The 27,942-nt window shown below is 40.0% G+C and overlaps 1 protein-coding gene across 1 annotated transcript in view; it reads right to left on the bottom strand.

Moving 5' to 3' along the window:
* Positions 1-27,942, bottom strand: part of lrrc69 (leucine rich repeat containing 69) — a 64,523-nt gene that overhangs the window by 9,406 nt on the left and 27,175 nt on the right. The window contains exons 4-5 of the mRNA XM_048596148.1: positions 23,337-23,408; positions 18,752-18,853 (exon numbers count right to left, since the gene is read on the bottom strand). Coding sequence (XP_048452105.1) covers positions 18,752-18,853; positions 23,337-23,408 — 174 coding nt within the window. The remainder of the gene's footprint in view (positions 1-18,751; positions 18,854-23,336; positions 23,409-27,942) is intronic.

Genomic DNA, 27,942 nt, shown 5'->3' with positions numbered 1-27,942 from the left:
TGATCTTCAGTAAAGTGATGGAAAGTGTCATCAACAGTGCTGTCAAACAGCACCTGCTCAGCAATAATCTGCTCAGTGATACCCAGTTTGGGTTCCACCAGGGCCACTCAGCTCCTGGCCTCAGACAAGGACAGAAGAGCTGAATTCCAGAGGTACGGTGAGACTGTCAGCCTTTCACATCAAGGTCCCCTAGCAAAACTGGAGTCAATGGGTATCAGGGGCAAATCTCTATTGACTGGAGTCATACCTGGCACATTGGAAGATGGTCATGGGTGTTGAAAGTTGGTCATCTTAGCTCCAGGGCATCTTTGCAGGAGTTCCTCAGGGTAGTGTCCTATACCCAACTATTATCATAAAAGCTTTATCAATGACCTTCCCTCCATCATAAGGTCAGAAGTGGGAATGTTCACCGATGATTGCACAATGTTCAACACTATATGCGACCCCTCAGATGCTGAAGCAGTCCATGTTCAAATGCAACAAGACCTAGACAATATCCAAGCTTGGGCTAACAAGTGGAAGTAACATTTGGGCCACACAAATGCCAGGTAGTGACCAACTCCAATAAGAAATGACCTAACAACCATCACTTGATATTTAATGGTGATACCGTCAATGGGTCCTCTACTATCAACATCCTGGGGGTAACCATTGACCAGAAACTCAAATAGACTCACCACAAAAACAAGAACAGGTCAGAGACTAGGAATAATGCAGTGGGTAACTCACCTGACTTCCCAAAGCCTGTCCACCATCTACAAGTCAGGAGTCTGACGGAATACTCCCCATTTGCCTGGATGGGCGCAGCTTCAACATCACTCAATGAGATTGACAAAATCCAGGACAAAACAGCCCACTTGACTAGCTCCATATCCACTCCCTCCACCACTGACAATCAGTAGTAGCAGTACGTGCTGTGTACTGCAGAAATTCACCAAAAATCCTTAGACAGCACCTTCCAAACCCACAACCATTTCCACCAAAAAGGACAAGGGCAGAAGATACATGGCTGCCAGTCCCCCTCCAAGCTGTTCCCCAACTTGACTTAGAAATATATCGCCATTCCTTCACTGTCATTGGGTCAAAATCCTGGAATTCCCTCTGTAAGGACATTGTGGGTCAAACTACAGCATGTGGACTGCAGCAATTCAAGAAGGCAGCTCATCACCACCTTCTCAAAGGCAACTAGGGACAGGCAATAAATGCTGACCAGCCAGCATCCCACAGTGAATAAAAAAAACAGCCGTGCCACTTTCATCTCACTCACTACTTTCTTTAGTATGTCCCCTCAGTCTCCTCTGCTCCAAGAAAAACAACCCTAAGCTATCCAATCTCTTTTTTCATGACTAAAACATCCTGATAAATCTCCTCTGAACCCTCTCCAGTTCAATCACATCCATCCCATAACATGGATTCCAGTAATGCACACAATACTATAGCTGTGGCCTAACCAACTTTTTGTACCTCCTTGCTCCTTAAATTTGATGACTCAGTTAATAAAGGCAAACATCCCATATGACTTTTTAATGTTTTATTTACCTACCCTGATACAGTAAGGAAAAGGTGGACATGTACACCAAGGTTCTTCTGATCCTTGGTTCTACCCAGAATCCTACTATTCATCACGTATTTCCTAGTCTTGTTTTTCCTTCCCAAGTGCACATCTCACTAATCTGGATTGAATTCCATTTGCCAGTGATCAGCTCATCTATATGCTCATGTAGTTATTATTTACCACTCCACCAACTTTTATTATCTGTGAGATTACTGATCAACCCTCCTACATTCAAGTCTAATCATTTGCAAGTAGTTCTCCTATAACGCGATCGTTGTATTTGTAAATCACAGCGTAAACTGGAGAAACAACATCTCATCTTCAGATTAGGCACTTTACAGCCTTCTGGACTTAATATTGAGTTCAAAACCTCTAAATTGTGAACCATTTTGTCCTTTCCTCTTAGCTTCCTCCCATCCCAATTACTGTCCTTTCAAGTCTGAAGGGAGACACAGCATTGTTCTGCCATTCTCACATTCCGATCACTTAATCTGAACTATTAACATATTTTCTCCACCAGCACCCTACACCCACTACCCCCAACACCCTCCCCCCATAATTGCTGTCCTCTCCACATTTTGTTTATTCATTCACGGGATGAGGGCGTCGCTGGCTAGGCATTAGCTTGCTCTCTCTGTGTGGATCCCTAATTGCCCAGAGGGTGGATAACAGTCAACCACATTGCTGTGGGTCTGGAGTCACATGTAGGCCAGACCAGGTAAGGATGGCAGTTTCCTTCCCTAAAGGACATTAGTGAACCAGACAATGTCGGTTTTTCCGACAATCGACAATGGATTCATGGTCATCATTAGACTCTTAATTCCAGATATTTATTCATTTCAAATTCCATCATCTGCCACGGTGGGATTCGAACCCAGGGCCCCAGAACATTGTCTGGGTCTCTGGATTAACAGTCCGGCGATAATACCACATCGCCTCCCCACTTCACTTCAGCTCTGATGAAGAGTCATCTAGACTCAAAACATTAGCTTGCTCTCTCTGTGTGGATGCTGTCAGACCCGCTGTGATCTCCAGCATTTGTTGTTTTCAACTAGAAACAGGAATTCATTTTCTGCCACAGAAGGTTCCTGATTTCCAGTATTTTGGTTTTAAATGACATTATCTATTGATCAGACTTGCGCACCATTGTCCTTTTTCTCAGTGGCAACTTAAGACGAGAATTTGAAAGCAAATTGAACAGATGAAAAGTATTTAATTTAACAATTGCAACACAAAAAAAAAACATACAGTTAAAGCTAAACAACAAATATTGCTATTTGTCAGCTAACTTACACAACTTGTTTTAAAAATTGGCAGCTCAATAGCAACTTTAAGTGGAACAAAATAAGAAACAGAAGCATTGAGAGTGAATCAATACATTAGGCAGAAAAATCATTTTGAATTCATGGTACATCTGTGAAAGCCAATAATAAAATAACAGATGCTGCAGCAAAATTCACTGCCTGCTGCCCACTATTCCTAAAATGTATTCTTGCCAGCTCACCAGTTGTACAGGAATTTTGCATTTAGGGTAAGTATTGGGATGTGAGAAGTGAGGCCAGCTGATATAATATTCTTTCGCTCCGTGAGGCAATAACATTATGGCATGTCTGTATTTACTCATAACACCTGCACTCGATTTAAAAACAGCTGATAACACAAATATTATTGCCAGCTATTGGGCTACACACTACATAGAAACCCACATTTCATTTATTCAAGATCTGCTTTTGTTGGCTTACTTCAAATCTATAATAGAAGAGCTGTAAGGCTGTTGGCTTTATTACAAGTTTCTGCATTCAATAAAATGCTGCAATTTGTATGCAGTTTAAATGAACATCAAAGGAGGATAGCCATGAGACAGATGTGTGTATTGACCCATGCAGATATCTATATGCACAAAAAATTGTGAGAAATGATGAGTAGTCATTTTATAAAGACATGAAAAATCAAAGACGTTATATGTATTTATAGGTTGTGAAGCATGTATGGAACTTCTGTACACATATTTTGAGCATCATATTACTTAGCCCTGTATTTTGCATGCTTCTGTTATTTGGTGTGCAAGTAATTCTTGTTTTAGTTTTTGCCAGATTGACAACTCATTTTGGCGTGTCCGCCTGCATTCCTCATTGATCTAGGGTCAATCTCCTGGATTAATGATAATAGTAGAGTGAGACATAAGCCTGGTTATGAGGTTACAGATTGTGGTTGAAGGTAATGCTGTTGCTGATCGCCTACAGTACCTCATGGATGTCCTGTTTTGAACTACAGCATCTGTTTGAAGTCTGCCTGATTTAACATGCTGATAATGCCACACAACATGTTGGAGGGTATCCTCAATATAAAGCTGGGACTTTTTCTCCACAAGGACTTTGTGGTAGCTACTCACACTGATAATGTCAAGGACAGACACTTCTGATAGATTGATATAGAGACCAAACTTGGCATCTTACTTAAGACCATAAGATTTATGACCAAAATTAGGCCACTCTGCCATTCAACTGTGATTCTTAGAAGTCCCAACCTCATTCTCCTGCCTTCTCCCCTTAACTTTTGATCTCCTTACTAATCAAGGAGCTATCTATCTTTGTCTTAAATACTTGTTGGTTCTCTCACCACCTGCCCAGATCCAGAAGGCCAGGAATGCCCTTTATAGGATCGGCCTACTCAGTCAGTAGTGGCACTAGTGAGTTTCTCTTGACATCGACGTTCTGCACTCGGAGTACATTCTGCACCTTTATCACCCTCAGCGCTTCCTGGAAGTGTTGTCCACTTGGAGGAGTACTGATTCATCAGTCTTCGTACTGTTTGTTCAGCTGAGGCGGAGCAGGAGGTGGTAACCAGCAGGATGTTTCCTTCTCCACATTTGGCCTGATTCCATGAGATTTCATGGGATCATGAATCAAAGCTGTGCACTCCCAAGGCAATGTAGTCACAACTGTACACCACTGTGTCACTAACACTCTTGGACTATCCAAAAGGTAGCATGGTGATGGTGGTACCTAGGAGATTGTCTGTAAGGTATTATTCCACGAGTGTCTTACTTGATAATCTTGAGAGCACTCTCCCTTAGTAAGGAGAATGTTGAATGATCAACAAGGTTGTGTTTGCTGTTGTCATTCAATCCATTCGGTTTTATTCCTTTGTTTAGGATTCATTACGGCTGAGTAGCTGGCTAGACCATTGCAGAGGGCAGTTACGAGTCAACCATATTGCTGTGGGTCTTGATACACAAAGAGGCCTGACCAATTAAGGATGGCAGAATTCCTTTACGGGAATTAGTGAACCAGATGGGTTTTATGATAATCAACTGTGGTCACATGTTTGTCATTAGACTGGCATTTAATGGAGGATTAAATGAATTCGTATCTCACCATTTGCTATGGTGGGATTTGAATCATGTCCCCAGAACGTTAGCCTGTGACTCTGGATTATTGCTCCAGTCACATTACTACAATGCCCTTTGCCTCCCTCAATGGTGTGGGTGGGGCACATTGGCATGGATAAAAAAAAAATTGTCTAGCTAATGGGAAACAGAGTTTAGGCATAAATGGGCATGTATTTTTCTGGTTTACAAGATGTAATGAGTAGTCTGCCGCAAAGATTAATGTTGGGCTCACCTTTCCACAATACATATAAATGATCTGGATGAATGAACAAAGGTATGGCTACTAAATTTTCTGAAGAAACAAAGATAGGTAGAAAGGTAAATTATGAAGGAGGCCAGAAAGTGATAGAGGGAGGTTAAGTGAGTGAGTAAAGTTTCGAAAATAGAGCATAATGTGGGAAATCGTGAAATTGCCCATTTTAGCTAGATGAATAAAATGCATTTTACTCAAATGGTGAGTGACTGCAGAGCTCTGAGATGAAGAGGGATCTGGATTTATGCATCATGTATACAGGACACTGTTAAGACAACCTCTGAAATACTGTGCACCTTATATTGGTCTCCTTATTTAAAGAAGGATGAAAATACATTGGAAGCAGTTCAAAGATGGCTTACTATACTAATACCTGGAATGGGCCGGTTGTCTTATTTGGAAAGGTTGGACAATCTAGGCTTAAATCTGCTGGAGTTTAGGAGCTCTTGATAGGATAAATGTGGAGAGAATGCTTCCTCTTGTGACAGTATCTAGAACCGGGGTCAGTGTCTAAAAACCAGGTGTTGCTCATTTAAGACACGGATGTGGCAATTTATTTCTCTCATAGAGTCATAAGTCTTTAGAATTTTCTTCCAAAAACTTGGTGGAAGCAGAGTTGTTAAATATTTTTCACATGGGACAGTTAGATTTTTGTTAAGCAAAGGGGCAAAAGATTATCAGTGGAAAGTGTGAATCTGGATTGAGCTTACATCTGATCAGGCATCAGGAACTAGTAACTAGTATATCTTTGGTGAGATTAGCATCTATAGAATATCCATAAAATTTTCAAAAAGGGCAAATAAAATGTCAAATCAATTATTGCAATATTTTAATGTGTTCAAACTCCGGTACTAAACGTGATGGAATCAATCTTTATCTTTCATTCTGAAATGCATAGTTCGTATCTGACCAGCAAAGGAACAAACTTTCATGTCAGAATTGAGCAAAATTTTGCATTTTTGGCTGCAATTTGTCAGGAACAGGCACCCAACATCAGTTTTGCCTTGACTGGCCAAATGGTGGCCAGAAGGTCCACTCACGATCCAAATAAGGATGGTAGTTGAACTCTCAAAGCTGGAGGATCAATAGAAGGCCCTCTGGCACACAGGGAGTTGCAGTTTGACACATCGTCCCAGGAACTGAAACATACATGAACTATAAAATTGGTCAATGCTGCCAGACCACAGTTGTGCCTGTTGTAATGTCAACCACTACCAGCTTGTGGATGGGCTAGCTGGCTGCCACCATTCTTTGCTTTAACTGGGTCTACTTGGTTTTCATTCAGAGAAGAGAACTACTAGGGAGACTTAATAAAATGAGGCTCTCTCTTAACCAAGTTTACTACATAATCGCAATCAAGTACAAGGTTAGACATTGTTATAAAGACAATTGGAAGACCTGTGGACGTCGTTCTTTATCCTACAAGATCCTTAGATATTCTGCATTTCCCCACCAAGTCCTCATGATATCATCTGATTGGGTAATGTCTCCAACATTTATCCTTTCAGAACTATTCCTTTATACAACTTCTCCCTTCATCCATCTGTGTATATAATTGCATTTACTACTACCCCATCTCTCTCAAGTCTCTGACTTCACAAATTCAGGCGATCTGAAGTTTCACAATTCTTCCAGAACAGAATCTCTTTGGACTAGGAAAATTCTTTGGCTTGATGACTGTTGACCTGGATTCTGTTCTGACTAATCAGTGTCTATAAAGTCTCTTTACTCGATTATTCTTTTGGATGTCCTTCACTGAAGATGCCATTCCTGCTAAACCAAGTAGTCCATTACCTCATTTGGAAACTTCTTAAAATCTCCTGAATTTATTTTGCAGAGGAATTCTTTATTATCAGGTCACTACCCCATAGCATCAACCGCGGGACATTTGATCTCCCAAATTTCCCTAATGGAAGACACCTGCTCTGTTGAAACAGATTACTTCTTTTTTGCATTATCCCACAATTTTGGAAAAGGCATCTTGACTGTGCCCTGAATTTGTGGATGTTAATCATCCTACCTCAGCATTGGCTCCCATGGAAATGTTTGTAGCGCATTTTTAATTTGTGTAAAGAAATCAAATTCGCAATCTGCTGATATATCTGAGTTGAAGTATGTAAATTTTACTTCAACTGTATGTGAGGCTGAATGTCTTAATTATCCATCTGTGGTTCTCTTATTGGTGAACCAACATGTTCATATCCTCTGAGTTCTGAGGAAGGGTCACCAGACCCGAAACATTAACTCTGTTTTCTCCTTCACAGATGCTGCCAGACCTGCTGAGCTTTTCCAGCAACTTTGTTTTTGTTCCTGATTTACAGCTTCTGCAGTTCTTTTGGTTTTTATTATGTTCATATCCTCAGTCATGCTACTGTTACAGGGTAGCTTGCTGGAAATCAAGTTTCACTATTCTCGAAGTCATCACAAAAGTTAAAGATTTTATAAAAATAAGCAAAATACGCCAAGTGTCTCATAGACCCAGATTGATAGACAGTACTGACCAGGTTCATGGGCTTAACGAGAATTATTACAGATTTATTTATTAATTTCTACAGATTACTAGATTCCAGCTGCAGATAAACAATTATGAATCATCAACATATAAATCTACTAGTTAAAACTCTAACCTCCCCCACTGCTTGAATAAGCAGCAGTGTAAACTGCACTTACAACGAACATTTTGTAACTTGTTTTTAGATTTACAGCAATTATTCCACAATCATTTATGTTATAAAACAATCCTTTTCACATTTCAGTCCAGAATCAAAATTCAAATCTTCTATTACATTTTGTTGATTTTTGTTTATAAATTACATATAAATTCTCCACTACATTACACCCTTTTTGTGCAGTATATCTTTGATTTTACCACAACCATGTGGTTTCATTTCAATAGGTTGGCCCTGGTCAAAACTGAGGGTTAGGGTAACCTAACTCTAATCCTAACCACCTTCTTTGGCCAAAATGGAAGTTTCTCACCTTCTATGAGTAAAATGATGATTTCCTGCTTTCTCACACAGAACAGATGATTTCCTGCTTTTCACAGCCTCTTAACAATGCCTGTCTTTTTTCATGGCATTCTCAAATAAAGATTGGTGCGTGCAACCATACAAGGTTATTACTAGGTTAAATTATGGATCTGCCATCATCCTCTTTCCTTGACAGTGATGATGGGCATTCGCGGTTTATAGTAGTAGGAGAAAACCAGCAGGAAGTCATAAGAAGAGGATGATGTTCTCTTTAACAAGCTTTCAAATAATCCACTGGGATCTTTAATGCATATCTCAGAGAGCACAAAATATATACTCACCTATAAAATTGAAATATTCACTCAGTACTGCACTAAGTATCAGGCTCAATTTTGGTGCTTAAGTCCTGGAGTGGTGTTGAATCCACAAACTTCTGACCTAAGCAGGAGAGTTAGCAATTGGTCCATAGCTAACACAACTTGCTTGAATATTCATCAACATCCTTTGGTACATTTCCGCTACATAAGAGGTAACAAAAGAAGTCTTGTAGTGCCCTGTTTCTGAGCCAGACACTCTAGTTCAAGTCCCACACCATCACTTGATGGCCAAGGAAGTTGCTTTCATAACTAACTTGAGTATCAACTGGCAGATCATTCCAACGTGGGCAGCCAGTAAGAGGGAGAAATTCTTGGTCAGCAATGCAATGGAACAAAATTAGAGCTTCTATCATCACTAGCTATAGCTCCAGGTTACCACATACATGTGACAGTATATATTGCCAGAGCAATTTGGATTCCTTTGAGTGTGTGGGTATGGAGGGGTGTGTGTGTGTGTGTGTGTGGGGGGCGGGTGGCGACTGGTTTGTGTGCGTGTGTGTGGAGCGGGGGAGGTCAGCTTGGTTAATTTGGCAGCTACAGTGCATCAAATTGGTCCCAACAGTATGGGATTTGATTCTGCCTTAGGCTGGAATGGATTTAGAACCTGCCTCCTTGTCCTACTTTGTGGCACATTTTAAAAAGTGTGAACTGGACCTAATTTGTGCAGGTAGCTGAAGACGGACACACACCAGTCTCAATTACTCTGCTCACCTTAACTTCAACATTTTCATTTCTTGTATTTTTAATACTGATATGTAAAAGGATACAATTTAGTTTTCAATTAACAATTGATGCAACTACTTGACTATTGTTATACTCAATAAAAATTTGATTTAGTCAAATATTTCACTGGCATATTTATGCCTTCTGAGTTGTAGTCACTGATGTAGTGTGTCTATTCTGCTTTATCCACTAGCCACCCAATGTACTGTAGTTGTGAAGTTAAATTTACCACTAACTGCCCAGCTGTTATTGTGATGGTATGAAATCATGTGAAATACTGACAACTGCACACTGTCCTATATTTAAGCTACATCAACATTTGGAGTCATGCAACAGCAATACTGGTTAGATACAGTTTGTATTTACATCACTTTTGAAATGAAAATGACGACATGGGTAAATCACATCAACAAATATATACATCCTGTACAGCACAATGCTCAGCCTCCTTTAAAGAACATATTTTGAAACTACAAGTTGAAAATGTCCACAATAATTTGGGGTTCTGAACCATGGTCATGACAGGATGAGGAGTCTGAACTCAAACGATAAGAAAAAGGAACATTTCTCATGGCCCAGTCAACTTCTGTTGTTGAGATTACAGCAGCCGTGGAATCAATGGGACATATTTACATCAGGCTGCAGTTTAAATGAGAGTTAATAAGAAATAGTAGTTCAGCGTTCAGAGTTTATGACAGAGTTAAACATACTGATATCTGAAACCTTCTCTGGTTCCCACAGTTATGCCTCTAAGAAATCCAGGCAGCTTGTCCTGCTGTAAGGTGTCTTCATTTCTAGAAACGAAGACAGTTCTTTACTTTTAGTGACAGCTGCTAGGAGATGTGTTCCTTCAACTAAGTGTGTACTGAAGCAGCAACTTTACTTCAGAGGTTGTTGCTAGGTAAGTTTCAGGACAAATCAGTCTGTCCAGCAACTGTAGGCCTTAAATCCATCACTTCTCTCTCTCAAAAGATTTGCTTTGCTTTCTTTCCACAAAGTAAGTTGACTTTTTATGAACAGTAGATGAACCACAGCACATTTCAAATTTTGACTGTTCGGTAAGTATAGGTGACTACAACTCCTGGAGTCACTTGTCCCATCAAAACCTTTGAATTCCCAAACAGTTCCATAATACAATCTTTATAGTCCTTAAATATAAATATAAATTTCCATCAAAAGACAACAGATAAGTTCTTCCTTCTGTTACTATATTACATTGAGTGTGCACATGCCATGTTAAAATCAGGTACTTTGTAAAAGCCTTCACTGATTAAAGGAAATTAACTTAGATCCTATCAATCACCTTGAAAACATCTATATAATATCAGAATGTTAGGTGTTATGCCTCACTGCTGTAGCACAGTGAAAATCAAATTCCACTAGTCCCAGCGTTAAACCAAAGTAAAAGACTTTATACAGGCTTGTAAATACCCACTAACCATTTAATATTGAAATACTATCAATGGCACATCAATCATTAACCTCTTGCCATTGTTAAATCAAAATTTGTTTCTTTCACATTATTAATCATTATCACATTAAAAATATGCTTATGAAACAGCTGTTTAAAAGTAAGTCAAAGGTATTCAGTCAGGCAATTGTTGGTAAATTGTTGAGTGCAGGATATCCAGGCTTCAGTCACTATGACTTACACTAACAAAATCAAACAAGATACAGTCTCTGATCTCTCTCTTTTTGTCTTCACAGGAGAAACAAATGTAAGAGGTCCTAAGACCATTAAAACCCATGGAAGAGATAGCTAATACGTTGGGCACATGAGAGGAATTTGGCAGCTGGCAAGGATTCCAGCTGCACTCTGTAACTAAACAATCAACGCATACTTTGTGGAAGGGAGCATCCCTCATCTAAAAGCATTTAAAGCACTCAGTGGCGTGTAAGATCCTGGCACTTCAAAGGCTTCAGCTGTCCCAGGCTACCTCACGTAAGTTATTTTTGTCTCTCCCACAGGTATGAGTATAAAGTTCTTTCTCCACTGGCATCCCAGGAGGACAAATTTAAGGCGACAGTGTCACATCATACTGGCGCACCATTCACCAGCAGAGGGACAATAATCTCAATAGGTTGGTGCGCATATTTAGATAGAATGGGACTGGGTGAACAGCACAGCACTAATGTGCAGGAGGTGGTGTCTGAAACACTGGCTGGTGAAGGTACTAGCTGCACCCTTCATATACCAACAGGCTTGTCAGTCAAGGGCTGGGAATGTCACCAAAGAGGATGAGGATGTCACACCATTTGTAGCACTGTTATCATCCCCAGTCTCCTCAAACTATCTGACAGAAGGATCGTCTGTGTAACAGAGCATAATGAAGGCCATCTCTGCAGTTAGGTAAGTACAGCAGTCCCACAAAAGCGATCCAGCTACATCCAGGATGGCAAAACTTTGAGACAGCATTGCAGCATGCATGCACTAATTTTATGGCCTCTTTCTGGGCCTCCATTATGGTACTGAAGACATTGGTTAGCTTTCATTTGTGCTGCAGTAGAAATTGAAACAGAGGCAATCAGACAGTCCACTACAGTTGAGTCTACAAATGCTGTTTAGGAATTCACACCCAGTTCCACAATAGGAAGGATGGGCTCTAAGCTCTGCTCAATGCCTTTATGTTATATTGGAGCCAGACCCCTTCATATTCCTTTCCAATTACAAAAGATGGTCTAGTAGGCCAGCTGATGCACCAAGGCATCTTGGTATGAATGCTCAACAATTTTCTCCTGTATGCTTCCCATTAAAGTCTTCACCTGAGTTCCCTGCAGCAGAATTCATGAGACCTTATGTTCTGATGAGCTGGTGCATGGACCACCCTTTCCCCCGTGTTTACCTGCAGCTCATACATAGGTGGTGATTTACATCATGCAGATTAAAATTTTTTTAATAACCTCTTAGGTAGCTGCAGTGCCAGTATCTGAGCCAACGGCTGCAAATTTAGATCATATGACTGAGATTCCTCTTCACAAGTGTAAAATTGTTCTTCTTCTTCCTTGTCAGGCTGCATCAGTTGTCCAGTTGACAATGCTAAAAGCATACAATCTTATTGGGAGTGTTCAAGGGAGGGGTGGGTGCAGGGTTCAAGGGAGGGATGGGTGCAGGGTCCATGGTTGCACAACATACAGCTTTTACTATATGCCAAATCTCAGGATAAGAAGGGATTTGAGAAGGGTCATTAGGCAGTAATTCATTGTAATTCCCAAAGACATTGGCAAGATCGGATGTTTTGGGACTTTTGCAATCAGCCCATGATTTAGAGTACATCCTCTCCAATATGTGAACCTACTCAAAGATGTAAATTAAAACAGGAGATATGTGGCTTTCTGCTGACTGTTAACTACTCCATGTTGATTGGCAATTTGTGGTCAGGTGATGCCTGTGATCATTTTAAGTCAAGTGTTTTCGGTTACATTTCAATCATTTCAGTCCATGGAAGTCCTAGTACTAAATTGGCCAGTGTGATCCTAAAATTATTAGTCCATATTTTACATTATTGTGACAATTCACAATAATGTTGACCTTGCATGTGTTAAACATCCTCTGGCACTGCTACCAAGTTCACAGGATTAGAGTCCTCCCATTATTTGCTCTTGCCACTTGCTCACGTTCCTAACCTCCAAAGGAAAATAGCCTGTCTCCTTCAGATCACCTGTACACTAGTGCCTCCAAAACAGTACGAGGATCTTACTGGAGTCCTCTCTCTGCCTGTTATGCCATACTCCTTTGACTATACCAATATCAGTTATTTGCAGCTGTCACATATCGAGTGAAACCACCTTTTTAGAGGGAAAGACATCATTAAAGAACTGGAGTCTAGTTTGAACACCTGTTAACCTTATACACACTTAAAGTCATGACAATACAGGGTTATTAATGCGCAGAAAGAGATTATTTGAGACATTAAATTCAGGCTGGCATTAGGGCAATCCAATGAGACCTACTACCCTATGACCCTGCAAGTCTATTTCCCTCAAACGTTCATTGAATTTCTTTTGAAATTGTCAATCAAACTCCCTTCAGCACTTTTGTAGGTAGCAAGATCTAGGTCAATACAAATTATTGCATAAAAAATAATTCTCTCACATAATCCCATTGCATCTCTTGTAGAAAACCTTAAATCTGTATTTCATCAGCTAATGGAAACAGCTTTCCTTTAACTACCTTACCTAAACTTGTCATAATTTTGTATATGTTTATCAAATATCTCCTTAATCACCTTTGCCCCAAGAGAATACCACCAGCTTTTCCAACCTTATCTCGATACCAAAATTTCAAAGACCTGGAACCAATCTGGTAAATTTCCTCTGTACTCTTTCAAGGACCTTCACACCTTTCCTAATACTATAGGCTTCTTGTGGTGCATGCAATGATTACTTAAATGAGGCAGCACAAAATTTAACTGGTGCTGGGGGATCTCAATCTGGGACATTGTGTCCAAAGAACTGTGCAATCAATGTTGAGTCCATTTTATTCATTCTTACTTTTGTGGTCTCCTGAAAACACTATATTTATAATTCAGAGTTCAACAACTGAAACTTGGAAATTATATTTATTGCTCCAGCAAAATAAAAATGCAATAAAATCACCTTTGTTCACACTTCTTAACCAAATGCCACTTGTACCTGTTTCACTGTAAGGAAATCGGTTTTAAACATTATAACCTGCAATTTTGTTTTGTTTAACGAATATTCTTCAGTGTTACTAGATCAAAGCCGTAATTGGTTTCTAAAGGAAAAGATGTATATGCATGAAGTCTTGAGGCAAACCCGTAAATACAGGAATTAGAGTAGACTATTCAGTCCATTGAGACTTTTTTCTACTTACAACAATCATGGCTGATCAACAACTCCAACACCTTTCATAAACACTATCCTGAAACCCTTTATACCACTGGTAATCAGAAATCTACCAATTTCTAAACAAACATAAAGACTGAGCTTCTATAGCCCTCCAGGAAGATAACTTCCAAAGATTCACAACTCTCTGAGTAAAAACAATTCTTATCTTTATCTTAAATGGCTCCCTCCTATTTTTAAATCATGACCATAATTCCAGAATATTATCAGGAGTAACATCTTACTTGCATCTGACCTGTCTATGTCTTTAAACATTCTGTATGTTTCAAAGTGATCACCTCTCATTCTTCAAAACTCTACAGACTTCCAAGTCCTTTTGCACATGCACTTCAACCTCTTACCATTTAAGAAATAGAGAACAACTCAATCCCAAGTACTGATCCTAGTTCATAGTCTGCCAAAGAATGACCTATTTATTCCAACTTGATGTTTTCTGTCTGTAGCAATCTTTAATTCATGCCAGTATATTACCTCCAATACCGTGTGCATTAATTTTGCTAAGTAACCTCCTGTGGGGATCCTTACCAAAACACTTCTGAAAATCCAAATATATCATATTCATCGACTCCCGTTCATCTATTTTGCAATCTTGTTAGTAACATTCTCAAAGAACTCCAAAACATTTGTCCAACATGTTTTTCCATTCACAAATCCATGCTGATTATGTCCAATCAGATTTTTTTTTTAATCCAAGTGTCCATTTGTCATGTCTTTCATGACAGATTCTAGCATTTCCCCTACCACTGATATCAGGCTGATGTGTCTGTAGTTTCCTGCATTTCCCCTCACTCCCTTCTTAAATAGTGGAGTGATAGTTCCATGCTTCCAATCTTCAAGAATCATTCCAGAATTTATGGAATTTTCAAAGACTATCTCTATTAAGACTGCCCTCAACATTCTGGGTTGTAGACCACCAGGTCCAGGCGACTTAGAAACATTCAACCTTATTAAGTTCTCTAGTATATCCTTCTTACTAATATTAATTTCTTTCAACTCTTCATTATCCCTAGTCAGTTGGATCAATAATTCTGGGAGCTTTCTCTGAATTTGCTCATTGAAAACAGAGTAATCATTTCGGTTCTTTGCCAGTAAAGTTCATTTTCTGAACGCAGACCAAGAAACGCAATTTCAGATTCCAGGAAATGTATTTAATTTATAACAGGAGTTGAATAGTATCCCCTGCAATAAACACAATGAAAACTATTCAGAATAACTATGTTTATCATTCACATATGGAAAAGAAAATGCAAGATCCTACACTCACTACTTAAATGTAAATTTATTGTTTGAAGAATTTAACTACACAACATATTGATTTCTATAGCTGCAAAACTCTGTAATTTTATTTTGAACACTGAACTTCACGCTGTCTTTTATTTATCTTTTCATGTGTAATGGAAACCAGATGAGTATTAAAAATATGAGCAATAAAAGCATTCACCAACATTAAATCAAATGCATTTGCATTACAATATGTTCAAAATGCAGAGGTCAATCAGTATCTGTACACAAAAAGGATGGAATGTAATGTTTCAGATTTTAGACCATCACCACTTCAAGAATGCAACCTGCCTGTTCCACTTACAGTTACAGTTCATTTTACTTTATTAATTCAAAGAATGACAACTTTAATCATTGGGCTGTTTTCAATATAATAACGTTCCAGAACTCCTTCATCCTCAGTTCGGTGCAAGCAGACTGTGCTAACTTATTTAAATCCGGATCTGCTGCCTGTGCCAAACATTTATTTTGAACAGTCCTCATTCTTAAATAGCGTTTGGGTATCTTAACATATGCTTGAAGTATTATATTAACCTTTCATGATGGACTTTGTTCAGCCATTTCTCTGGTCAGTACAAATGATGGAAAAATACCCAGAATCTGTTCCTGCAACTTTTCCACTTCCTTAGCATTCCGTGAACTTTCTGTGATTATAAGCAAAATAACTTCAACTCCAACTTAATCATTCCCCATGAGTAAATCAACTCTGTCCACAGACAACTTCTTAACAAACCTAATTACAGTAATTTCGACCATGTCACACTCCAAATGCACAATGGAACCCAGACATTTCCCCACCTATGCCATTTACCAAGACATTAGCATTCATTGATCTCTCTGAAGGATAACTTTAATCCAGGCTTGGGCTGACAAGAGGCAAGTAAAATTCATGCCACACAGGTGTCAGGCAATAACCATTCCCAACAATAAAAACTCTAACCATCACCTCTTGACATTTAATGGTATCATCATCACTGAATCCCCCACTGTCTTGGGGATTATCATTTACCAGAAACTGAATTGGACTAAAGTACTCTGGCTACAGTAACAATAATAATAATTTGTTGTCACATGCACTTTTGTGTTGTCACACTTTATTGTCACATGCACTCATATGAGTAGAGTGAAAAGTTTACAAGATGCCAATTACAGCGCCATCTTAGGTATAAAGGTACAAATTCTTAAGTAGAAATTCTTAGGGGAGAAAACAGAAAAATAAAGAAATTTAAAAAATCCATAAATAATTTAGAAAAATAGAAAAACACGAGTTTAGAACAACAGTAAATAGTTCTTCCAACTCAGACCGAACTGGGCTTCACTTCGAGGCCGTGAGTACCGGGAGTTGGGAGTACACGCCGAGGCCGGGAGTTGGGAGTACACGCCGAGGCCGGGAGTTGGGAGTGCACGCTGAGGCCGGGAGTTCGAGTCCACGCTGAGGCCAGGAGATTGAGTGCATGCTGAGGTTAGGAGTCTGCGCTGCCTTTCGCCCTGGACCACCAATGGTGCCCAAGGAGGGGAGGTAAAAAGAAAAAGAAAAGCAAAAGGAGAGAGGAAAAAGAAAAGAAACCTAATGGTATCATGGGTGAACCTATATCAAATGGACTGCAGTGGTTCAATGAGGCAACTCACCAACCACTAACTAGGATGGGCAAGTGCAGGTCAGAAGCTAGAAATCCTACAGCAAGTAACTCACCTAGCGATTTTCCAAAACCTATCCACCATTTCCAAAGCACAAGCCAGGAGTGTATTGTATAATTCTCACTTGCCTAGATAAGTGCAGCTCAAACAACATTCTGGAACTTGACACCATCTAGGACAAAGCAGCCTGCTTGATTGGTACCAACCCACAAATATTCTGTCTCTTCAACACCAACGCTTAGTAGCAGCAGTTTGTACTATCTAGAAGACGCATTGCAGAAATTAACCAAGGCTCCCTCAACATCACCTTCCAAAACAGCAACTATTAACATATAAGACAAGGGAGCAGATGCATGGGAGCACTGCCACCTGCAAATTCCCCTCCAAACCCCTCTCCATCATGAGTTGAAAATATACTGTCATTCCCTAGTATCACTGGATCAAAATCGTGGAACTCTCTCCCTAATGGTATTGGACTGCAGCGGTTCAAGGAAGCAACTGATCAACGGTAATCAGGATGGGCAATAAATACTGTCACAGCCAGTGACCCCCACATCTCATGAGTGAATGAAAAAAAATCTTGTCACTAGTTGTAACACAGAATTACAACTGGCAAAATCCACACTGCTGGCACATCAATGCTATGGTATGGCTAAATCATCTTGGATGCCTTGCGTAGATTTGCTGTAACCAATCCTTAGAATCACAGAATCCCTACAGTGTGGAAGCAGGCCCTTCGGCCAAACAAGTCCAATTCGACCCTTGGAGGATCCCACACAGACCCATCCCCCTATAACCCATCTAATCTACACACCTCTGAACACTACGGGCAATTTAGCATGGCCAATCCACCTAGCCTGCACATTTTGGACTGTGGGAGGAAACCGGAGCACCCGGAGGAAACCCACACAGACACGGGGAAGATGTGCAAACTCCACACAGACAGTCGCCTGAGGGTGGAATTGAACCCAGGTCCCTGATGCTGTGAGGCTGCAATGCTAACCACTGAGCCATCTTGCCACCCTTCTCACTGGTGTTTGCTTAATCTGCTAACACCGAGTGAAGGATGATATCACAAAGTTTTTGCAGAAGATAGGCTCAATCTTGATCAACAGCAAAGGATTTTTTCCATAGCTTTCATTATCTGTTACATTACATCTAAGATATAATGGTGTTTCCAATGAGGCATCAGGCTCAATTAAAGAATAAATACATATTACTGTTTTCTACATAGATTGAGCATCACAGCAATTTGGACCAAACACTATACTTCTCACAGGACAGATATGTTGATGTGGGAAACACAGTCACTTAGACATACCTTGTGGTTTTGAAAAGTGGAATTTCGAAGACACAGGTTCGCTGTATTGACAAGCTTATTTTCTTTTTTTGACTAGGGTCAACATCATGGCAGGCTTCCTTGATACAATCATGCAAATTGAAGTGAAATGCACTACTTGAACTGGAACTGGTAAGTTTTATGTCACTTTATCATATGAATTGCATAATCTCAGAATCAATTAAATTTTGTTGGTTCAAAAAACTCTGAAGCAGTTCAAGGACAAATTAATAGCTCATTTATTTCTTTTAGATCTCAGTGAACAGGAGACTGGCTTAATACTATTTTACCTTTCTAAATGAAAACATGGTCTACCCAAATGAGTCTCAGAAATATCTCTAGTAATGTTTAATAATTACCTGAAGAGTTAAAACTTCATTCATTTGTGTTGAGAAAATAAGATCTTTTTCCAAAAGAGGATTCTGTTCATAGTAGAATTCTTCCAGTTTAAGATGCAGTAACTTCAAAAGTACAAAATAAAAATTATCTTTGGTAAGTGTACGCATTTACTTTGCTATATTTATATTTTATAACTCTTGCATCGCACATTTCTTTTGGTCACATATGGGGAGATATTGTCAACAGCATGACTGTTTAGTTGGAAGCGTTTTGCTCTCTTGCTTTTAGACATCTCCGAAACAAGTACAATTAAAACAAAATATATAAAACTTTAAAGTTCTGTCAGCGTACATAGTAAACACTTGTAATTCCATGACAGGGACTGCTTTACAGTGATGAAACTCACGATCAGCTGACAATATCCAACAAGAGATGAGCTATGAAAGAGTCTTCTGGTTAAACAATGAGACTCTGCATTGCACCCAAACTTTTCTGTGCAATTCCATTGCCATTAATAGAGTCATACAGTATGGAAACAGACCCTTCGGTCCAACTCGTCTGCACCAATAAGACATCCCAATCTGATCTAGTCCCATTTGCTGGCATTTGGCCCATCTAAACCTTCAAACCCTTCATATTCATAAACGTATCCAGACACCTTTTAAAAGTTGTAATTGTACCTGCCTCCACCACTTTCTCTGGCAGCTCGTTCCATACATACATCACCCTCTATGTGAAAAAGTTACTCTTCAGGTCCTTTTTAAATCTTTCCCCTCTCACCTTTAACCTATGCTGTCTAGTTTTGGACACCCTCACCCCATTGAGTATCTATATTTAAGACGGAGATAGATAAGTTCTTGATTGTCAAGGGGATCAAGGGTTATGGGGAGAAAGCAGGAGAATGGGGTTGAGAAACTTACCAGCCATGATTCAATGGCAGAACAGACTCGATGGGCTGAATGGCCTAATTTCTGCTCCTCTGTCTTATGGTCTTATGGAAAAGACCTTGGCTATTCACCCTATCCATGCCCCTCATGACTTTATAAACCTCTAAAAGGTCACTCCTCAGTCTCCAACATAACAGGGAAAAAAGGTTCAGTCTATTCAGCTTCTCCCTATAACTCAAACCCTCAAGACCCAGCAACATCCTTGTAAATCTTTTCTGCACCCTCTCAAGTTTAACAGCATCTTTCCTATAGAAGGACGACCAGAATTGTATGCAGTATTCTCAATGTGGCCTCATCAATGACCTGAACAGCCACAACATGACATCCCAACTCCGATACTCAATGTTCTGACCAATGAAGGCAGGCGGGCCAAACCCCTTCTTCACTACCCTGTCTACCTGCGACTCCTCTTTCAAGGAACTGTGCACCTGTGCCTCTAGGTGACTTTGTTCAGCAACACTACTCAGGGCCCTATCATTCAACGCATAAGTTGTGCCCTGTGTGGCCTTACCAAAATGCAGCACCTCACATTTATCTAAACTAAACTCCAACTGCCACTTCTCGGCCTATTGGCCCATCTGATCAAGGTCCCTTGTACTCTGAGATAATCTTCTTCACTATCCACTACACCACCTATTTTGGTGTCATCTGAAAATTTACTCCACTCGCTGTCCCCTGCCTTCATGCCAATTTTGTATCCAATTGGCTAGATCCCCAAATCCCATGTGATGTTGCCTTGCTAACCAGTTTACCATGCAGAACTTTGTTGATTGCTTTGCTGAAGTCCATGTAGACAAAGGCTACCACTCTGCCTTTATCAATCTTCTTTGTCACCTCTTCAAAAAAACTCAATCAAGTTAGTGAGACACGATTTCCCTCGCACAAAACCATGTTGACTATTCCCAATCAGTCCTTGCCTTTCCAAATGCATGTAAATCCCGTCCCCCAGAATCCCCTCCAACAACTTACCCACCACCAATGTAAGGCTCACCTGTCTGTAGTTCCCTGGCTTTTCCTTACCACCTTTCTTAAATAATGGCACCACATTAGTCAATCTCCAGTCTTCCTGCACCTCACCCTTGGCTGTCGATGATACAAATATCTCAGCAAAGGGCCCAGCAAACTCAGAAAGTTCTGGGAAACACCTGATATGATCCCAGGAATTTATCTTATCTATATTTATGCATTTTAAGACCTCCAGCACCTCCTCTTCTATAACATGATAACGAGAACAGCACAAAGGTGATAGAGAATTTTTTTTCAAAATTAACTTTGAGACCAAATATTTCACATTACATTGGTTCCACTTTATTTCTATACATCATTGTTATTTGTTGAGTCGAGCTTAGTCACAGAACTAAATATACTGGAAGACCTCACGATTAGCAGGCACTGATGGTCACAGGGAGTTAGGGACATTTATTTATCATGGAAGAAACATTACGTCATCATTTACATCAGTCTTACCACTTCTGACACCACCCTTGCCCCAGCATAATCAGACCCTACCAACTTCACTTCTCCATGCCCCTAAACTTGTAAAATATTCTTCATCTCATTATGCTGCTAAAGAATATTAATAGTATAAAGTAAAAAAACTTCAATTTGTCTGCAAGTTTGATTATGGACTGAAATGTGAAAAGGACTATTTGAGAAACTAAGGTCTGTGGACAGGGTTGCTACATTTTTAAAAAGAATGTTACCAAAACTGAGAGTAAATGGTGTTTAAATTTCTGCTACGTTCAAGCAATGGGAGAGGCTGGTTGTAGATATGCTGGCATGAGAGGGTGTATCCAAATTAAGAGTTGGCCAGCAGCAAGTAGCTGATTGGTTTGTGGACTGATGTCCAGTTTTTGATGACAAAAGCCAACTGCTTGCCAACAATTATGTGGTTGGCTCCAGGGTAGCTGAACAACTTGTGGGTGTCAGCCATATTGCCAAAATTCTTCAAACTGCTGGAAGTGGAGGAGGTATGTTGCTGACCGTGGAAAGTACATGAAGCCCAAAGAAAGCCAGTTATTTTTGTCTCACCAGTTGCTGTAAACTGTTGCTTTCAACCAATAATACTTAACTCTATAATTTGTAAGCCAAAAACCTGTGCCTCCTGTGAGAAAGTAGAAAGAACCAGGAACAAAAATGTTGAAGGACAGCAAGTCCTGGCTCGAAAAGGGATCATCTCAGTGAACCGTGTGGACAGAAGCCATCAAACTGCTTCCACAGTTTTTTTTTTAACCCTCCATCCATAACACCAATGTTTTTGTCTGTCTAAGTCTGTATGTGCACGGTTGGAGTTTTAACTGGTAAAGTCTCAATATTTTGATAAATCAAAGAAACAGCAACAAGTCAGGATGGAAGAAGTAAAGAAGGTGACATCGCTTCTTGGTCAAAGAGCGTTGCTGGTATGATATGGTCTGAATGATGCTCTATAGGTTAGCTGATGTAATATTCCGGTACAAAAGTACGTGCCTCGCCTTCAGTCATTCTCTGTGAAGCAGAGTCAGTGTACTGTATCAAATCAATCTGTAATTGTATGTAATGCATTATGTACAAATCAGACGTATTATAACAATTTAAATATTCAGTGTTGTTTATAAACTTTAAACCATCTATCTCAATAGGAACCCAATACTTGTCATATAACAGTCTTAAAGGTACATTGTCTGTCTGGTCAGGAATCTAACGAATAATACTGTTTTTTTTCCTTTTAAAGAATGGGAACCGTTTACTTATAACATATACAAGGATGCATACAGATACACTGGGTGGAATTGTTTAGGGTTTGAGTGATTTGAGTTATGGCGAGATTTGTGTCAGATACACACAAGTGCAGCAAAGCCCATCTTGACATCAGGAGCGTCTTGCTCCACTTTTAAGCTTTTCACAACTGACATGACAAGTTTCTTGGTATGTGTAGCAAGTTCCCATTTAAGACTGTAAGACCATAGGACCATGAGGGGAATTATTGCTTTATAAAATCTTGTTGATGGCCCAACTCACCTCATTAATATGCAGCTTTTGACAATATCAAACTGACCATAGATCAAGAAATCCCAACATGGAAACTAGAGCAGGTACCTGACAAATTCAGCTCACTGTCTCAAAGCAAAAATTTTGTACATATAAAATTATCTTTATCAATTGTATTCAGTTGAAATGTCAATATTTTTATATTATATGTTAGAAATTGCCAGAGGATCAATTCCAGGCTTCCAGTAACATGGGGTGGTACTTGTAGGAAGTTATTATGGTTGCACAATTTTGGGGTTTTTTGCCTGTTTATTTAAATAGGTCGATAAATGCATACCGTGCATGCACAATGTATAGGCTTCCCAGTAAAAGCACAGATTCAGCTCTTCTATCAATTGCAAGTGCAATATTAAGACAGAATTTCATCTTCACTTTACTCAAGACAAGCGACAGTCAGTAGAACTTTGTGCATTTAAGTGTCTAACTTGAGACGATCAGTTATGCCCATTTGTTGTTTAAAACTGAGCTACTAATTTCAAAACAAAAGTGAAATATTAAAGAAATTAACAGATAAAGTTCATGGTGTATTGTTTCAGGGAACAACGGTAAAAAGCGTAAATATATATGAAGTTGAGGAAAGATTTAATGCATCTTATTAGTAAACAGATTATGTTTATAAAATAATACTGACCTTTGTTGGGAAAATATGTAACTGATTTCCAGCAACATCCAATACTTTCAAGTTTCTTAGTACGCACAATTCCTGGAAAGTAGATACGAGTTAAAAAAATATTTTACCTGGTTCATGCATGATATATCACTACTATTATGTTGTTTCCCTCTTTGTAAAGAAACATCTTCTCAAATACAATTAGCAACACTTCGAGATCAATTTGATAGGAAGTATAAAGAAGATTCAACTTTAAATCTTCAGTTTCAGGCTTTAGATATTTATGCCAAATAATTCTCGACATATCTGAAAAGCAATTTTATTGAGCTGCCTTGGCCCATCTCTCCATACATGAACAGAGAAAACAGATGGTACTTAATGACAAGATTTGCTTCTAGTTATGTTAGATTTGTAACTGATATCCAGCCAAATGAACTAAAATCATTCCTCAAGGGTGGTGCTGAGCAAAAATAAGACAAGGAAATGCAATAGAACAAAAAATTTCAGTGGGTAAACAAACCTAGGCCTCACATCAGCTACAATACAAAAAGAAGGCAACTTGGAAATATATGCTTGTTGTTCCCTTGCCTAGAAGTGCAAAAATGGAAGAAACTTAAATGTAAAATGGAGAATATACAGAGTCAATAGTGCAATCATGCAAAGTAACAATAACTTGTTTTTTCCATTAATAGTTTTACACTGGCATTATGTAAATTATTTTGGACGTTATAAGAATACACAAGTATTCATTACGTATATATATCATATTTCAATGCGTGCTCTTTAAATAGGTAGTGACACTCACAACTAACAGTAACCTGAGTTTATTCTCAGCTCAGGAAACCACAGGTGTGCAATCACAAGAAGTGTGCAAGACATTTTGTGATTAACAATTATGAAAGCTTACAAGATCTGTTTTGCTAATTTTTCTGGATCTATGTTGAAGTTTTACTAAAGTAGCAGCAAGTAGAACAAATGGAAAATACTACGCTGATGAGAAGAAAGCAACTAGCAGCAGCTGTTCTAATATATAAATAGACAGCAACAGGATCCTTAATGGGGAGTTAAGAAATGTAAAATTATAGCTGGCAGAGTTCAGCGGTGGAGAGTGAAAGACACAGGAGATCCCAAAGATAGATTTAAAAAGTAGAAATCAAAAGATGCTGGGGATCATGCTCGAGATAGAATAACTAAAAACTGGATATTACATAGGATTGAATATCATTTGCAGCTGAAAAACAGGTCAGTCAGTCCATCTAGTCAGTACTGGCACTTGCGCTCCACACAAGTTTTCTTTCAGTCTATTTCATCCACCTCACCTCATGTCAGGGGAGGTGATGGCCTAGTGGTATTATCACTAGACTATTAATCCAGAAATTTAGCTAATGTTCTGAGAACCAGGGTTCAAATCCCGTCATGGCAGATGATGGGATTTGAATTCAACAAAAACAAAATTAAATTAAGAATCGACTGATGATCATGAGACCATTGTCGATTGCTGGAAAACCCTATCTGGTTCACTAATGTCCTTCAGGGAAGCAAATCTGCCATCCTCATCTGGTCTGGCCTACATGTGACTCCAGACCCACAGCAATGTGGTTGACTCTCAGTTGCTCTCTAAAATGGCTTAGCAAGCCATTCAGTTGTATCAATCGTGACAAAGTCTCAAAGAAATGAAACCAGACAGATCATTTGGCATTGACCTAGGCATCAGAAAAGACAATGGCAGAAACAGCCCCGTCAACCTTGCAAAATCCTCCTCACTAATATGTGGGGGCTGATGGGAAAACAGGGAGACCTGTCTCACAGATTAGTCAAGCAACAGCCTGACATAGCCATACTCACAATGTCCCAAACTGCATCAACCCCATCCCTGTCCCACCACCAGAACAGATCTAACAGTGGTGGTGGCACAGTGGTATCGAGTTGGGAGGGAGTTACCCTTGGAGTTTTCAACAGTGACTCCGGACCCATGAAGTCTTGTGGTTTCAGGTTAAGCATGCACTGATTACTGATACTGTCCTCCCTCAGCTGATGAATTCAAACTCCTCTATGTTGAGCAACACTTGAAGCACTGAGGATGGCAAGGGTGCAAAATGTACTCTGGGTGGGGGATTTCAATGTCAACCACCAAGAGTGGCTCAGCAGCAGTACTATTGATTGAGGTGGTCAGGTCATAAAGGACCTAGCTGGTAGATTAGATCTGCAGAAGATGGTGAAGGAACCAAAAAGAGGGAAAAACATACTTGACCTCATCCTTACCAATTTGCCAGCTGCAGAACTATCTGGCATTATCACCATGCTAAATGGAACAGACTTCAAACAGATCTAGCAACTCAAGACTGGTTATCGATGAAGCGCTGTGGGCAATCGATAGCAGCAGAATTGTACTCCAGCACAATATGCAGCTTCATGGCCGCATATCCCCCAATCAGCCATCACCATTAAGCCAGGAGATCAACCCTTGTTCAATGGACAGCGCAGGAGGGCATGCCAAGAGCAGGACCAGGCATACCTGAAAATGAGTTGTCAACCTATTGAAGCTACCAAACAGGACTACATACATGCCAAAGAACATAAGCAGCAAATGATAGACACAGCTAAGCAATCCCACAACCAACGGATCAGATCTGAGCTCTGCAGCCCTGCCATTTCCAGTAAAGAATGGTGGTGGACAACTTAACAACTCACTGGAGGAGGAGGCTCCACAAATATACCAATCCTCAATGATGGAAGAGTCCAGCACATCAGTGCAAAAGGTAAGGCTGAAGCATTCGCAACAATCTTCAGCCAGAAGTGTCAAGCAGATGATCCATCTCGGCCAACTCCAATGGTCCCCAGAATTACAAACACCAGTCTTCAGCCAACTGGATTCAATCCATGTGATACCAACAAACGGTTGGAGACATTGGATACTGTAAAGGCTATGGGCCCTGACAACATTCTGGCAATAGTGCCGAAGATTTGCACTCCAGAACTTGCCGCTCTCCCAGCTAAGTTGTTCCAGTATAATTACAACACCGGCATTTACCCAGCAATGTGGAAAATTGCCCAGGTATGTCCTGTTCATAAAAAGCAGGATAAATCCAACTCAGCCAATTACCATCCCATCAGTCTACTCTCAATCATCAGTAAAGTGATGGAAGGTGTCATCAATTTTACTATCAAGCAGCACATGACCAGCAATAACCTGCTCAGTGATTCCCAGTTTGGGTTCCACGAGGGCCATTCAACTTCTGACCTCATTACAGCCTTGGTTCAAGCACAGACAAAAGAGCTGAATTGCAGAGGTGAGGTGATTGTGACAGCCCTTAACATCAGGCCACATTCGACCAGATGTGGCATCAAGATGTGGCATCAGCAAAACTGGAATCAATGAGTATCAAGGGGCAAACTCTCTGCTGATTGGAGTCAACCTGGTAATAGAAAGATGGTCATGGTTGTTGGAGGTCAGTCATCTCAGCTCCAGGACATCTCTACAGGAGTTCCTCAGGGTCGTGTCCTAGGTCCAACTGTCTTCAAATGCTTCATCAATGACCTTCTGACAATCATAAGGTAAGAAGTGAGGATGTTCACAGATGATTGCACAATGCTCAGCACCATTCGTGACTCCTCAGATACTGAAGCAGTCCATGTTCAAATGCCACAAAATCTGGACAATATCCAGTCTTAGGCTGACAAGCGGCAGGTAATATTCACATCATGCAAATACCAGGCTATGACTATTAACCATAAGAAACAATCTAATCACTACCTCTTGACATTCAATGGTGTTACCATCACTAATTCCCCACTATCAACATCCTGGAGGCTACCATTGACCAGAAACTCAACTGGACTTGCCATATAAACACAGTGGCTACAAAAGCAGGTCAGACTTTAGTAACTCACCTCCTGACCTTCCCAAAGCCTGTTCACCACCTACAAGGCGCAGGTCAGGAATGTGATGGAATATTCCCCACTTGCCCCAACAACACTCAAGAAGCTTGGCACCGTCCAGAACAAAGCAGCACACTTGATTGGCACTACATCTACAAGCATCCATACCCTCCACCCCCAACTCTCAGTAACAGTAGTGTGTACTGTCTACAAGATGCACTGCAGAAATTCACCAATGATCCTCAGAAGCACCTTCCAAATCCATGACCACTTCCATCGAGAAGGACAAGGGCAGCAGATACATGGGAACACCACACCTTCAAGTTCCCTCCAAGCCTCTCACCATCTTGACTTGGAAATAAATTGCCATTCCTTCACTGTCAGTGGTTCAAAATGCTGGAATTCCCTCCTTAATGGCATTGTAGGTCAAACAACAGCAGTAGACTACAGCGGTTCAAGAAGGACAAGGGTATATAGAGATGGGCAATAAATGCTGGCCAGCCAACGATGCCCACATCCCAAAAACAATGAATTAAAAAAAAAACTTATCCTTCATCTTTGTATGTTTGTCTTTTTTTTCCCTTTGTTGTATACAGTTGTTTGCCTCAAGTATTTCATGTAATAGCAAGTTACACAGTCTAACCAATTTCTACATAAAGAATCACAGAATTGTTAGGGTGCAAAAGGAGACCATTCAGCTTATCGAGTTTGCACCGGCATTTTGCCTTAGTGCAAATCTCCTGCATAT

The sequence above is a fragment of the Rhincodon typus genome, chromosome 4 (genome assembly GCF_021869965.1).
Source record: "Rhincodon typus isolate 14 chromosome 4, sRhiTyp1.1, whole genome shotgun sequence".
NCBI classification, from domain to species: Eukaryota; Metazoa; Chordata; class Chondrichthyes; order Orectolobiformes; family Rhincodontidae; genus Rhincodon; species Rhincodon typus.
This window is presented reverse-complemented; position numbering and strand designations above follow the sequence as displayed.